At 34.7% G+C, this 15,801-nt stretch overlaps 1 protein-coding gene across 12 annotated transcripts in view; it reads left to right on the forward strand.

Annotated features, from left to right (window-relative positions):
- Positions 1–15,801, forward strand: part of Pphln1 (periphilin 1) — a 99,636-nt gene that overhangs the window by 54,394 nt on the left and 29,441 nt on the right. For 10 of the 12 annotated variants that reach the window (XM_076854328.1, XM_076854330.1, XM_076854329.1 and 7 more), the window contains 3 exons: positions 2,460–2,671; positions 11,566–11,622; positions 14,107–14,186. In XM_076854328.1, coding sequence (XP_076710443.1) covers positions 2,460–2,671; positions 11,566–11,622; positions 14,107–14,186 — 349 coding nt within the window. The remainder of the gene's footprint in view (positions 1–2,459; positions 2,672–11,565; positions 11,623–14,106; positions 14,187–15,801) is intronic. The other 2 variants (XM_076854327.1, XM_076854338.1) reach the window with 1 other exon arrangement.

The following is a 15,801-nucleotide window of genomic DNA, read 5'->3' on the forward strand; positions in this document are numbered from 1 at the left end:
ATCCATGGGTTTACTGTCTGTTTACAGGGAAATTTACATTGAGAACCAGAAATATCTTCTGAACTTCTGGGTCATTGTCTCTAGTTGCTTGCCTAGATGTTATTTGATCACCTCAAACTTTATATGCTCCTATTCTCACCCCATCTTCATTTCTCAGATCAGTTTTTCTTGTTAATCTATCATACTAGAATTCTGGGAATCAGATTGGCATTCCCCATCCATCTTTGACACTCATTTGTCAAATTTTCATCACATGTTAAGTCTAAAAGGTATGTTCTTGTGGGTGTAAAATTTGTGACCCCATTATTTTATCTAGGTTACTATTGTTTATTCCGTGGACTAAACAGACTCCTAATTAGTTTCACTACATCCATTCTTGACTGCATTCACCTGTTTTATGTATATTTAATGTCGTTTTCTCTTAGCCTGAGAGTTCTGTGATGCAGGGCCTGTGTGCATTTGGCTTCTCTTTGAGTCCCTAGCAACTGATAGAGTTCCAAAAATCTGTAGGTTTATTTGTCAATTAACGTGGTTGTGTCTTGGATTATCAATTTCCCCCTTTATTGTAAATTAACTTTTCCCCTTGACCTCCAGATATGATCAAATAAATAATAAACCCTTTCAGTCAAAGTAAGGTCAATCCCAGTTCCCCCTCTTTTCTGCCAGTCTTTTTTGAAAGAAAAATAATGATTAACTCCTTCAGTAGATAGATGTTTTAGTGACTAGACTTGATTTCATTATTAGAATTCTGTACCAGTTCATTTATCATTAATGAATTTTAGCTGTTTTCTATTTTTTTTCCTAGGGAAACTTAATTGTGTCTATAGAGGCAGTATATTTTTTGTGTTAATTAGCTAGTGTTCAGATAACCCTAGGACAACAACCTACTTATGTGTGACCATTAATTAATATACTGATATTATTTTCAGAGCATTTGAAATTCAGTGTGATGAGCTTGGGAATTAGCTCAGTGATAGAGTGCTTGTGTAATATGTATACAAGGCTCTGGGTTCAATTTCTAGGACTGTGCTCCCTGCAAAAATAATGTCCATGCCATTGGTTTGTCTCTTAGCATTCTTCTGTCTGAAATTTAATAGTCTTTAATTTTAATATGGAAGTATATTTGTTAAATCATCAATTAATTACACCCATTTGTTCTTGATAGGTTTGCTTAATAATTTTGGTTAGTTTCAACATTTTAAAGATGCTTTTTGCTTATAAATTTTTCCTAGTGGGGCTTGCTTATTCATTTGAGTTGATGATATTGCTCAATAAAAAATTTAACTTATGAAAGTAAAGATGATTTATAAAAAGTAGGTATTTAAACATGGGCAGCAATTTGTAAACTAAGGACACAAACTCAGAATTTAATAGGTACATACCAGGTTTTTTTGGTGTGTGTGTGTGCTGGGTAGTCCTGAGCATTGTAGTATTTTGGTAGCATTGTTGGCACCTACCAGCATGATCACATCTCACCCCTTATGATAACTAAAAGCCTTCTAGACATTGCCAGATTGCAGGGGCAGGGGGCAGTGATATACACAAATCATGTATTTCCTCATCTTTTTTGATATTGGAGATTTAACCCAGGGTGCTTTACCAATGAGGTACATCCCTAGCTCTTTTTTTTTTTTTTTTTTTAATTTTGAGATTCACTGAGTTGATTAGGGTTTTGCTAGGTTGCTAAGGCTGGCCTTGATTGGGATCCTCCTGTCTCAGCTTCCTGAACTGCTGAAATTACAGGTATGCACCATTGTGCCCCACCTGTGATATCTCTTCTCTGAAATGCTTGAGACTAGAAGTATTCAGATTTTTTCTGTCTCAGCCTCCTGAGCTGCTTGGATTACAGGTGTTCACTATTGCATCTGACCTCTGTATCTCTTCTCTGAAATACTTAGGACCAGAAATATTCAGACTTCAAAAGGTTTCAAAATTTGGAGCTTTTGGGATTAGGGATGCTCATGCTCTACCTGAGCATTCCCAATACTTAGAAAGGAATAAATAACATGTCATGGAATGTTTCACTAGGAAAATCTTTGGTATTGCTAGGTGCCTTTGGAATTGTAGTAACTGTGTGGTTTATTGTTAAAGGCAAGAAAAATAGTTTATATAACTCTGTTTTTCACATTTTAGAATTTGTGCTTGCTTAGAATAAAGTAACCTTTGTACCTGACCATCTGGCTTTTACTTAATTGAAAAAGTGGTGCATTCTAAATCATATTTAACTGATAGTCTCATTTTGTTAACTGACTTTGGCAGTTAGGTTTTGGTAGAACAAGGAACCAAGATTACAATAATATAAAGAGTAGCTTGTAATTAGAGCTTTTGCCATTTATATCTCTGTGTGTGTGTGTGTGTGTGTGTGTGTGTGTGTGTGTCTGCGCGTGTGTGCGCTTGCAGGCCTGTGTATGTATATGGAATAGAGGGTATAATTATCTTTTCTTATTTTTTCTTCCAAGGGACATGAGAGATGGCTTTAGAAGAAAAAGTTTCTACTCTTCCCATTATGCGAGAGACCGGTCTCCTCATAAAAGGGATGCTCCTTTTTTCAGAGAATCACCTGTAGGTCGAAAGGATTCTCCACACAGCAGATCTGGCTCCAGTGTCAGTAGTAGAAGTTACTCTCCAGAACGAAGCAAAACATATTCTTTCCATCAGTCTCAACATAGAAGTATGTATTTTATACAACTCCTTTTCCTTTCACAGTTTCCACTGATGGAAGTGTACTAAGACAGATTGCCTCATAGGTGTTATAACTTTAATTTGAAAAAATTTAAAATTTATAGGGAACTTTAAAGAATAGTATAATGAATACTAAACACATGGGTTTTCCCAACTCTTTGAAGTTGGGGTCTGCATAACCTTTTACCTTCAAATTTAGTGCAGAAGTATATTCTAACTGGTTGTAAGCCAAGAGAGGGAAATCAAAAAAAGTCCAGAATATTTCTTTTACTTTTCTTTTTAACTTCCTTCCTATTTAATGTCTTTTTCAAATAATAAGAATTTTAATTCAATAGCCTCTGCCTCCTGCATGATGAGAGTGATAGAGAACCACCTATCATCATCACATTGTTTTCTCTTGTAGCTGTTGCCTGAATCTGTGTTGAGCAAACATTTATCTGTTATTCCTTAATTTGTAGAGCTAGGCAGAGTAAGGCTTTCTAAAAAACATGTTTTTGGTTATAGGTAGGTGTATGAATGATGGTGTAAGACTTAAGAATATCATCGGAAAGCTCTCAAACCAAACCAAAACAAAAACATAGCAACTCTGTGCCTGATTGCTTAATATAATATGCTTGAGACACTTACTGGGAAACTGGAAGTTCTGTGGAGTTTAATGTTAATGAGTATTTTCTCCTTTGCTTTTCTCTCTCCCACCTGCATATTAAAAACCCCAAACAAAAGCAAAAAGCCTTCAAGATAATAACCTCTAAACTTAGTGAGTGCTTTCATGCGCAGACATATGGTAAATTAGCCAGATGCCTTTTAAGTATTTGTTTTCTGAATATGTATGACTTAAGTCAAGATCAATTAATGATTTGATTAAGAGGAAGAAAGTATCTATGGAAACAAATAATGAAGACTTTTTAACAAAACATAAAATATTAAAACAGAAACTTGAGATTCTTATTTGATAGCTTATAGTGAAGCTGTTAAAAGTAGAATTGGTGAATTAGCCTTGGTGTTTTTTTTTTTTTTTTTTTTTATCCTTTAAAACAGAAATTTCTGGGAGACCATTTTTTTTTCTGTTTTTATGCACTTGGCTGCTTTGTGACCAAAACTCTAAAGTGTTAAGATGAAGTATGCATGAGACATAATGTGATATTCCTCTTTCAGGATCTCCAGTATACTGTTCCCATCTTTTGAGGTTTAATATCTTTAGTATATGGAATGGTGGAAAGATTGGGGGACCCAAGATATGGAGTAAACTGAAATATAGATATACATGACTTTGCTAATTCCGTGTTTGTTTTCATTAATCTTTTAACTTTGAAAGTAAAATTCTTTAATGAAGATAAAAGAATTTGTTCTGGGAGAACTCTTACAGGATACTTTGGTTCCTTAACTACTTATGCAATACTAAGAAAGTATTTTCTATATTCCTCTCATGCTTTCAGAATACTTATATAAGATCATCTTATTAAAAAGCCAAGGAGTCTTAAGTTGGAGAAGTCTTGTTTTCAACAGTAAATAGAGAAGTAAATATTACACTTGTGATACTAGTTTTTGTTTTATCTGAACATCACAGATATTAATTGTACCTTGCTTTCCTTCAAAGAAATACCAAGGAATAGGATCATTCAATTATCACCAGCTTAAGCTAGATTAATTAACAATGTGTTGAAATTCAGTTTGTAATGTAGTTGAAATTTTGGTAAAGATTTTAAATGTTTTTACAGATTACATGTTAAAATAACAATTTTTAAAAATTCCTATGCCCTCATTTTTTTAATTCTTTAATTGTAAAATTTTTGCTTTTTGTTTATAACTTTTCAGAGTAATTTAACCTGCTTTAATAATAACTAGTAGTTTGACTGTAGTAACTGTTAAAGGACTAAATATTCATAAGTCTGACATGCATTTTAACATCTCCTTTTTGTTCTTAGTTTTAAGCCACAGAACTATTTAACTGCTTTTCCAACTCAAGTGCCTATTTCTCATTTTGTGTTTATATACACATACAACTAAATGTCTTCTACTTAGCTTTTTAGGTAAATCCTATGGAACTTTGTATTGCTTCAGACTAATTACCCTTCTAAATCAAACTTATTTTCATACCATACTTCACTAATAAGAACTTGGTTCTTATGTTAGTTAGGCTGACCTGGACATAACTGTGAAAGCAACATTCTTTTTAGTACTTTTTGTTCAATATTCAGATGCTAACAATGTGTAGACTGTCTTTTAACCTCATTTTCTTTTAACATTTACCTTTTATTTAGCATAGTAGCGTTAAAAGCAACATCAGAATTCATTAAATTCAGTCTCATACCCATTCTTTTATATATAGTATTTATTTATTTATTTATGTGGTGCTGAGGATTGAACCCAGTGCCTCACACTTGCTCGGCAAATGCTTTACCACTCAGCCCCAGCCCCAGCCCCAGCCCCAGCCCCAGCCCCTTTTATACCCATTTTTTGTTGAAGTCTTTCTTGTAATATCTCAGTTTGGCCATTCCACCTCTGTATGTAGCTCATTGTTTAGAAAATAATCTTTTCCTCTAACATCTACTTAATACTAGTTATTTTTCTTAAGCCACATATACAAACAAACATTTCTTTTTTGTTGTAACCTTTTCCATACTGGAGGAGTACTGTCATATCCTTTTATTCCCCAGAGTTGAATTTAGATACTTTTAGAGATCTATTAACCTCAAGGTTTGATCATCATTGTTTGCTGTTACTCAACCACTTGTGGTTCTCTGACTTTACTATTATCTTGTCTTTATTTCCATTTAGGGATCTCATTGGAAGGCCTTATCAGATGCACTCTTGCCAAAATTTTAAGTTGTAAAGCATTTCCTCAATCAAACAGTGACATAAAGATTGTGTTCCTTTGTTTTTATAAATCCATTGTGGCTTGCAGGAACTTACAAACTACTTCTTTGTTAATGTATTCTAAACATTTGCCAAATTTGCCAGTGATGCTTATTTTTTAATGAGACTGTATAGCATTTTGCTTCAATTTAAAAAAATGTAATTGCTATGGAAGATTTGCAGAGTTTTTGTTGTTGTTAATGTTGTTGCCCTGTTTTTCTCCAACCTAACTTCCTCTTATTTTCTTGATTTTTGGCAAGTATTTCAAAGAAAGACTATTACTCATCTCTGTTTAATTCTTTTAAAAATACTTGTTCTAAGTGTTCAAATATTAAAAACACTTTTGATACCAGTGTATTTGGAAGTGTTCATTATTGAACTTTATTATAGTGGGAAAAGATGTATATCTTAAGAACTGTTGGTTATGTATAAATTTTGTGTGCATGTATATGGTGCTAGGAATTGAACCCAGGGGTTCCCAACAACTGAGCTACATCCACAGTTCTTTTTATATTTGAGACAGGATCTTGCTAAGTTGCCCAGGCTGTCCTCAAATTTGCCGTGCTCCTGCCTTGGTTTCCTGAATCACTGGGGTTACAGGTGTGCACCACTGCACTCCCAACAAAGCATTTAAAAAAAAAAAAATTTTAGAGTTTAATTTTGTATTTAGAGAGCAGGCTTTTCTGTGCAGATTTGAAGTAGTAATGGGAATATGGAAATAAGATTGTATACTAGATAATAGAAAGGGAGGCTAAAGCCATTCTCCTAACAACTACATACATATCACAGTGTTTCTTAGTTGGAACCATTGTATTTGTGTTCAGTACGTATACTTGTCTTTTAACAAATAAAAATATATTGAAGATACATGGTTTGCCAAGCAATACAGATCTCTACCATCTTTAGTTTATGATCTAGTTAAAGAGGCAAGCAAACAAACAATTAAATAGGAATAAGCATTTTAGGTAGTAAATGAAGGTCGAGTAGAAATTTGTGAGAGAATGCCAGTAAAGAAGATTTATTGGGATTAGCTGTGTTCTTTTGGAATTCCTGAAGTATAATTTAGTATTTTCCTGAAAAGTCTTGAGCTATTAACTGATTCACACTATTAATTAGCTGTTGAATTAGATTCTATAATATATTATTCTTATTTGGGAACCCATTGTTTGGTCATAAGAGAGCTTTGGCTGTGAGTTTCCTGGGTGAACCCTAGGAGTACAGGTGTAGCTTTTCTGGCATCTGAATGATGAAAGTTCTAAAGCAGTAATCGATTAATACTAGATGTATAGACATTTTATAGTGTCTTTGCTTGGGACTTAGTATGTTCTCTCAGTGGCAAGCATTCATAAATGTGTACAGGTGATACAATATTTTCCTTATGTACAGAAGTGAGCATTACATGCTTTTAGTGGATATATTAGAGCACCACTTAGCAGGGCACTTTCAAGAGTTCCTAGTCAGTTGACTTTACTTCAGCTTGTCAGTATCTGACCTGATAGATTGTGGGGCAGAGATGGTGCAAAGCTTTCTCCACCTCTATACCAGTATCATTTCCCCATCATTTTTGGTTACCTTTAACACAGAACATATTTCTGGGATTGACGCAATGGATACAAGTACCCATTTTCTGTTATAGATTTTCTTGAATGAACCGGTAAATCTCTTAAGAAGTCACATTTTTTTTAACCAGAATTCCCAAATTCTCCTGTTTGTCTGTGGTCCAGAAAAACAAACCATTTTCTATTTCAACTCTTCAGTTGTCAAAGGAGAGATGAATAACACCTGTGCTGTGAAGTTTGTTTCTTGAATTTGAAGGTTTCTTTTTGTTGCTATTTGCCAAGCATTGTATGTACTCTTGAGAGTCAGTAGTTTACAAGGCATAGACCCTAACTTTATTATCTCTCTTGATGATTTCTGGGTTTTTTTTTCGTGCAATATCCTTTGTTTTTATGAATTATTATAATTAATAGCACTTGATACTGTTGGATGACTCCTTGTTTTCAGTAGGAAAATATAGAAGAAAGCATATTTTTGAAAGATCATAGTAGATTTGTATTCAGCTATTTTGTTTGAATCAAAAAATACTGTGCAATTCTTTTTTTTAATATTTTTTAGTTGTCGTTGGACACAATATCTTTATTTTATTTATTTACTTTTAATTTGGTGCTGAGGATCAAACCCAGGGCCTCACACATGTTAGGCGAGCATTCTACCGCTGAGCCACAATCCCAGCCCCTGCAATTCTTAAAGAACTTCTTGAATGTTTTTTTGGAGCTACTTCTCCAGCTTTTGCTTTTACTTTAAAAAACCTTTATGTCTGGTGTATAGAACCAATAAAGATGTTCCTTGACTTACAGTAGTACTATATTCATCATCATAAGTTGAAAATATATTTAATGCACCAGACTACTGAACTTCATAGTTTAGCAACACAGTACACTGTAGAGTTTTGGTTGTTTGCCCTTGTGATCAGTGTGACTGACTGGGAGCTGTGGCTTGCTGCCACTGCTTAGCATTCAGTTACAGTATTATACGATACATCATTAGTCCTGGCAAAGATCAAATTTCAAAGTACAGTTTCTACTGAATGCATATGGCCAATATACCATTGAGTGTTTCAAAATTATAAGTTGAACCATTTTAAGTTAGAAAGTATTTGTAATTGTTTTTTTTTTTAATCTTTATTTTTCTTTAACCACCAATATTTATAAGTTTTGATTTCTATACTGCCACTTACAGAATTTTCCTTCTTGGTTTATTTCCTTAATCCTAATTTAAGATTAATTTCTTTTTTTGTGGAACTGGGGATTGAACCCAAGGGAGCTTTATAAATGAGCTATACCCCAGACCTTTTTATTTTTTGAGACGTGGTCTCCCTAAGTTGCAGGCTGGCCTTGCACTTGCAGTCTTCCTACTTCAGCCTCTCTGAGTCACTGTGATTACAGGTGTGTGCCATGTGCCCAGCAACACTCATTTTGTTTAGCAAATCACAGCAAAGGCAAGAATATTTTGACCCCTTTTTCCCCCTTTGCTGTCAAGCAGAAAGTTAGTGTCTGCTTACTAGGATGAGTGAGATTAATTTGAGGTGTAATAGCTAAGTAGCTAGTGAATAACATCCTGTCAGTTAGAATGTAGAACAGTGAGTAGAAGGGACAGATTTGAGAAATGTGTTTCATAGTGTTGATTGAAACCAACTAGGAATAGCAGAGCAAAAAGAATTGAGGTTAGGAGGAACACTCACATTTAGGAAACAAAAAGTAACAGAAAAGAAAAGGAAAGATATAGTTAGAAAGATGTATGGGACCAACATAAAAATACAAAGGCACTGAGGGTTCAAAATGTTCTGGGGCCCCAACCTGTGTTGCTATTGGGAGGTCATGGAACCTTTAGGAGGTGGGGCCTACTTAGAAGATTGTCTTTCAAGGGGAATTTTGGGACCCTAGACCCTTCCTGCTTTCTCTGCTGCCATGAGGTGTACTGGCCTCTTACATCATTTTCCCATCATGATGCACTGTGCTACCACATGTCCAAAGCAATGGGGCCAAGCCACTGTGGACTACAACCTCCAAAACTGTGACTAGAGTAACCTTTTCTCCTTATAAGCTAGTTATCTCAGATTTTGTCACAGAAAGGTGACTGATGCAGGCATGAAAAACCAATTTTAAAATATTAAGAAAATCTTATGTATAAGTCATTAAAGTGTCAAGGGTAAGAGTGAGGTCTTGGGGCTGGGACTGTAGCTCAGTGGTAGAGCACTTGCCTTGCACATGGAGGTACTGGGTTCAATCCTCAGCACCACATAAAAATAAATAAATAAAGATATTGTACTCTACAACTGAAAAAAAAAATGAGGTCTTTAGTTCTAAAGTGAGCAAATCAGTAGAAACTGGGATGAAGAGTTTAAGCATAGTGGGGTTATTACTATTAAATCTTGTGTTACAAAAAAACACCCTAACATTTAGTGGATTGATTTAGTCACTATTTCTTCAAGATTCTATAATTATAATGTGTGGTTTTACTGGTGTGTTAGGAATCTAGACCTATTTAAAGCAACATTGTTGGGAATCTAACTAAATGTTCAGTAACTACAGTGTCTCTGAAATTTGGAATTAAAATTATGTTGTTTTAAAAGACCTTATTTTTTGTATTTGCTTATATCAGTGGAGTGAATATTCCCATCATGATTGATTTTAAGCTATCAACATATAGTAACTAATTGAACACAAAGTTTGATAGGATGGGTGGTACAGTCCACTCTTACCAGCTAGTATGAGGTGGACTAAGGCTCTAATAGATATCTGTAAAATATCATTTGTTCTTATCTCTTGGTTTGAAAAAGAATTTGAGTAACTTGGTGAAATAAAACACTTTATAAAACAAATAAAAAGATGGAAGAGTTTATTTTAAAGGGAAATAAGGATAGGAAATAAAAGTAAGAATAAAGTATATGTCTACCATAATGCTCTAGACAGTTGCTGTACATAAACTAAGAGTTTAACCATAGCTAATAGAAAAGTAATAGTAATAGTGTCCATAGTATATCTAACATAAAAGGAGATCAGCTGTTCAGTATTAACAAAAACTTGCCTGAAGCCAGAGAGATCAGTGAATGAGAAAAGGCTACTGTATCTTCCATATCATTATTGAAAATATAGGATGGCATTATTTCCATGATATTTCTTGAAACATAGTTCAAGGCAGGTTACTGACAATGTCAAACAGTTTTGGAAAAGGGCATTTTTAAGAAAGGTTTTAAATAAATGCTAAAATGTTTGCCCTTATTGGAGAATTATCTGGGCTTCCTAATTGGAATATTTAGGCTGTTTAGAAAGTTTATTCTATCTGCATCATTAAAAGTTTGCGGGCAAGAAAACTAACAAATGTTTCAGGATTTATAGCTATGGATTTGTTTTTAAAGAAAAACCATGTATAAGATAATTTGCTTAAGGAGAATCAGCAAAATTTAGTAATAGGCTGTTTGTTGAAAGCAAATCAGAATGACTGTTTGAATTTTTCCCCAGTATTTTTCTTGATTTCTAGTGTTGATTCATTTTTCACTCCTGATTCGGTGTGTCTCATTCTGTACAAGTTTTTTGAATCTGAACTTTATAGGTGAGATTAGGTACTTGTAACAATGAATAGAATGGTTCCTTTTCTTCTCTTGATGTCTTATCTTTGATCCTTTTCTCATTCCTTTCTGCCCATGCTGTCCTTGACTAGCCTCATCTTAATACTTCCAGTGAGCTTCTGGCCTATATGGGGGCCGTTTAAATCTTTTCCCTATATTCTCTGATGGTTCTGTAACAGACTCTGAAATAATATGACAGCAGGTAGATCCACAGGAGAAAAGAAATAGAAATTTATTACATGTGTATGTAATATATAAGACTCAAAAGAATGACTAAATGGTTGAAGTATGTGGCTTTGGAATAGAAGCTTGGGGTTTCAGGTGGGAAGGTGTCAATAAGCTATGGGATGGTGAGGAGAGGAATGCACTGAAAAGAAAAGGTTTTCTTGCTATGCAGATAAAATCTCAGGTAATGTCTGAGTTGTTCTCAAAAGAGTAAGTGACAGCCTGAAAGCATCTGGTTCAGGTGCTGAACTTCTAGTCTCTCTTCCTGATGTGATCTTCCTGATACTATGTGATTCATTTTTAGGTAGATTTAAAGGACCTCAAAGGAAGCCTCTTTTTGCATCTACTGTTTGTTATTTTAGATGTACATTTCTTTTACAAAAGGACAGTTTTTAAGAGCTATTCCTGTGTCTGTTGTTTCTCTGAATAGTGATCTCAGTATGCCAAAGAAGTGTACCTTGTATGGCATGTTTGGTCTCCCATTTTTTCCGTTCTGTTATGATTCATCTTCAGTGGTGGTTGCTCAGGCAACCCAGCTTGAAAGCAGGGTAGGAAAGGGTAACTAGTGAACACTCAGAAGTTCCTGTTCTTGTTGCTCCTACTTCTGGGTTCTTATCTTTCCATCTGGGCACAGAGGTGCTGGTGTTAATTCCTGCCTGCCCACCTTTCCCTAGAGCCTGTGCGTGTTGGTGCCTCCTACAAACGGCAGAATGAAGGAAAGCCAGAAAGAGGTGAGTTTTGAGCTAGATTCTGATTTGGGATTTTGAAGGGGTGGGAGGCTTGAATAGGTAGAGGTAATGGAAATGGGAAAAATATATAACTGCTCCATTAGTCCGTTATTGTCATTAGAGTTAGATAGCACTGCAGCAGTAGGATTTGGTAGGATATGTGGGTTCATTGTATGGACTAGCCATTCCTGACCAGGAATATAACCATCCATGGGAGGCTTAGATCTATAGAATAGAGAGGCCCTTGGCAGGTAGGATCAAGGAATTTCTGTTTACCTTTTCTGTGCTTTTCTGCTGCCATCATCATTTTCTTTGTCCTTTGCTTCTCGCCTGTCCCTCCCATTTATGTAAACAGGTGTAAAGGAATGTATGTAGATATATGATGAACTGCCTGCCTTGCCTGTTAGTGTTTCTTTGCTTCTGCACACTGAGGTTGGTTGACATCAGCCTAGATTAGCTTTTAAGCAGCTTAAATCAGGAAAGGTCCTAAGACTGACATAGGACCATACCTGACATATCTGCAGTACTGCTGCCCTGTTTATAAAGGAATTGCTAAATAAGAGATTAACAGCTACTTGTGACAGGTTCTTTGTTTTTTGTTTTTCTTTTTCTTCTGTGTCTAGCACATGCATGTTAGAATTGAGCTTGCAATTATGCTTTTAGTTAGTATAGCCTGCTGTGCTGATTGGTCCAGCACCTCATCTTTCAAGGGCTTGCTTATTTGAGTAGAATGGAGAAGTCAATGCATGCTAAAGGTAGAAAATAAGTTTCACCTTTTTACCTAATTTTGAATGCCTAATCTTGTCTTTAAGACTTTGAGTTAAGTAGGCTGTGGCTATTCAAAAAGGAATGAGCTGTGATACTGTTCCTTTAGGAAATTTTGGTATAGTGGGATAGACTGATATTATCTCAGTATGATGTAGAGTTTGCCACATGCAATGGGAATACAATAAAGAATAACTAAATAAATCATACTCTTGGCTTTGGTGATATAATGATGGTTTGTATCATGTTTCTTTTGATTTCTAAGGCATACTGTAAATTTTTAGCCTGCTCAGTATGAAAACCTTTTATGGTACCAGGGTTGTGGTACCCTAAATTGTACGTTATGTCTTTTTAAAAACTGTTGGAGCTTCAAACTTGGAATACTCAGTCTAGAGCCAGGAGTTCTCAACCTCAACTTCAACATTATTGACATTTGAGTGTAGATGATTCTTTTTTATGGGGATGTCTCCCCAACAGGTATTTTTAGTAGCACCTCTGGCCTCTACTTAGTATGCCTGTGGCATTCTCTTACTGTGACAATCAAAAATGTCTTCACATATTGCTCAGTATGTGAGGTGGGAGGTACAAAACTGTCCCTAATTGAAGGTCATGGGTATAGAGAAACTTCTTGGGTCTTCAGGACATTGGAAAGGGGTGTTATTCACCACTGCCCTAGGTGCTTGGAAACCTTTGAGTTTCTAGGCCTTTGCTTAGCAATCTTGGCTGTTGTGAGGAAGAGCTGGAAGAGGCGTTTTGTCCAGAACTGGCTTTGCCTCAGTTTCAAGGTCGTTTTTCCTTTGCTTTTGCTTTTGACTTGCTCTTCTGGCCTTAACCCACTCTCCAGTCTCAATCAGCTCTGTGTGACTTAAAAGTTGATGCCACTTTCTTCTTTTCTCCATATTATTAATTGTTTGTTTGTTTTCCCCTACTCCAGCAACTAAGAGCAGAGAGTTTGACAATTTAGTGAAATATTTTTCTATCAATAACATTATTGTTACCAATTTTAAAGATTATATTTAAACATACTTTTTGGTTGTTGTTGAACCTACTAAAGTAATATTGCTTAAATGTACTTCCTGGCTTAAGTTTCTATAAAACATGGTGCATGTGTACAGCACTTAAGTATCTGAAGTGACTTGAGATAGGGTTAGTGGCTTTAGACTTATTTCATGCCATCTAACAAATATTTGGAAATTCATTCATGCCAGGCTCTGGATTAGTACTCTGAATTATAGTTTTCTAATTTTACTTTTTAAACTGTATAAACATTTCAGGAATATCTAAATTTCCTATACATAGCTCTCCTTGAGCTAGCCCTTTGATTAGCTCTATTAGTATCTATATAATAACTACAATAACTATTTGTCTTTTTATATTGTGATATGTTAAATATTAACATGTAGTCGCAGGGAAAAGGAAGCATTCATGATTTAAAATTGTGTTTTGCCTTTCCTCAGGCATTGTCATCTCTGTAGCTCCAGGTTTGATAACTGATATTGGTGTGGCCTAGATTGCCATATATATCACTTGGTTCTGAGTTACTTTAAATATTTGATCTTGTCAGTCTCTGAGAAAGGTAGTTTTAGATATTAATGTAATTAATTTAATAATGTGATGTAACATTTCAGTACTAAAATAACTCTATGATCCTCTCCCATTAATTCAGTTACAAAATCACTTGAGAACAAATGAACTAGAAAAATTTTATATTTTTTTGTTTAGGTAAAGAAAGACCAGTCCAATCTTTGAAAACATCAAGAGATACTTCACCTTCAAGTTCATCAGCAGTTCCTTCATCAAAGGTTTGTTATTTTCCTAAAATGAGTTTAAAGAAGAATGATAAAGTCAATAAGATTGGCTAGTACAGATGCTCTTAGCATGTATAATCATACCTATGAGGCTGATTTGCTGCATTTAAATAGTTAATAGAATTTGCATTTAATAGAATTTTAAGTAACCACAATTTTAAAATAGCAGAGTAAATGAACAATTTTCTTGTAGAATTTTTCCATAGGTTGTGCTAAAATTAATATTTACTGCTACAGCCCTTGTTCATCTTGACTGTAATCAGGTGGGAATAAATATTCAGATGGGGCATAGTTGTAGATTTTTGCTTTTTGGGGTGAGTTGGGGGTATAGGTAAAGACTTAACATTGTTTATAATTAGTCAATTTAGGGTATTAGTGGGTTTTCTTATTAATTCATACAGAAATTCTCTGATATTGGTAGGTATAAATCTCCATTCTACAGCAGATTGGAGGTTCAGAGGTTAAATAATTTTCTTAAGGGATAGCTACTTTTATTATTATTATTATTAGTTGTTCAAAACATTACAAAGCTCTTAACATATCATATTTCATACATTTGATTCAAGTGGATTATGAACTCCCATTTTTAACCCGTATACTGATTGCAGAATCACATCGGTTACACATCCACGTTTTTACATACTGCCATACTTTTTTTTTTTCTTTTAACTATCACTTTCCAGCATCTCCAAACATGTTGAAAAGACAGACCCTATGTTTTTTATCCCCAAAATTTAATATTTGAGAAATTGCTGTTTCCATCTGTTCTCTTTCTTTACAATTTTCACACTCTTTCTCTTGTCCACAATTGTTGTTTCTTATATTCTCTTCTTCACTTCTTTTTGTTCTTCTCCCTTTATTATTTTTGACTTTTCAGGATTACTTGGAAGTCTGTGCTGGGTATTCAAGGGGCAGCTTCTTCTCTACCTCAGAGGGGAAAAGTTTGTGACAATTTATATTATTGGAACTTTCTCAAAGTCAGAGGGTTCTAGAGTAATAGGTTGCTTTTTAATGTTATGGTACTGGATTGAACCCAAGGCTTCATGTATGCTAGGCAAGTGGTCTACCACTAAACTATGTCCTCAACCCTGGAATGGCAAGTATTAAATAGCAAAAATTGATAAGATTTTTTGGTTCTGTCTTAAACACATTAAGAGTGCTTTACCCACATGAAAGACTGACTTATTTTTCTTGTCAGTTAATAAAGAATAGATAGAACCTGATCAAGTCAAGTCACCACAAAAATTTAAATTATTACATATTAAGTTTTAATTTCTCCCCAAATACACTGCTACCTAAAAATAACTTATAGGGCTGGAGTTGTAGCTCAGTGGTAGAGCGCTCGCCTAGCATGAGCGAGGCGCTGGGTTCGATCCTCAGCATCACATAAAAATAAATAAAATAAAGGTATTGTGTCCAACTACAACTAAAAAATGAATATTAAAAAAAATAAGTTTTAAAGTTGGACTTTGCACTGCATGTTAAAACATATTTAATGTGAAACAACAACGATGAATTTTTTGCCATTTTTGTCATATTTCATGTAGATGGTTGCACTTTTGTTATAGACTGTAAAATCTTAAAATGGAAAAAAATATCAAAATTTTAG

Source organism: Callospermophilus lateralis, chromosome 4 (assembly GCF_048772815.1).
Source record: "Callospermophilus lateralis isolate mCalLat2 chromosome 4, mCalLat2.hap1, whole genome shotgun sequence".
NCBI lineage: Eukaryota > Metazoa > Chordata > Mammalia > Rodentia > Sciuridae > Callospermophilus > Callospermophilus lateralis.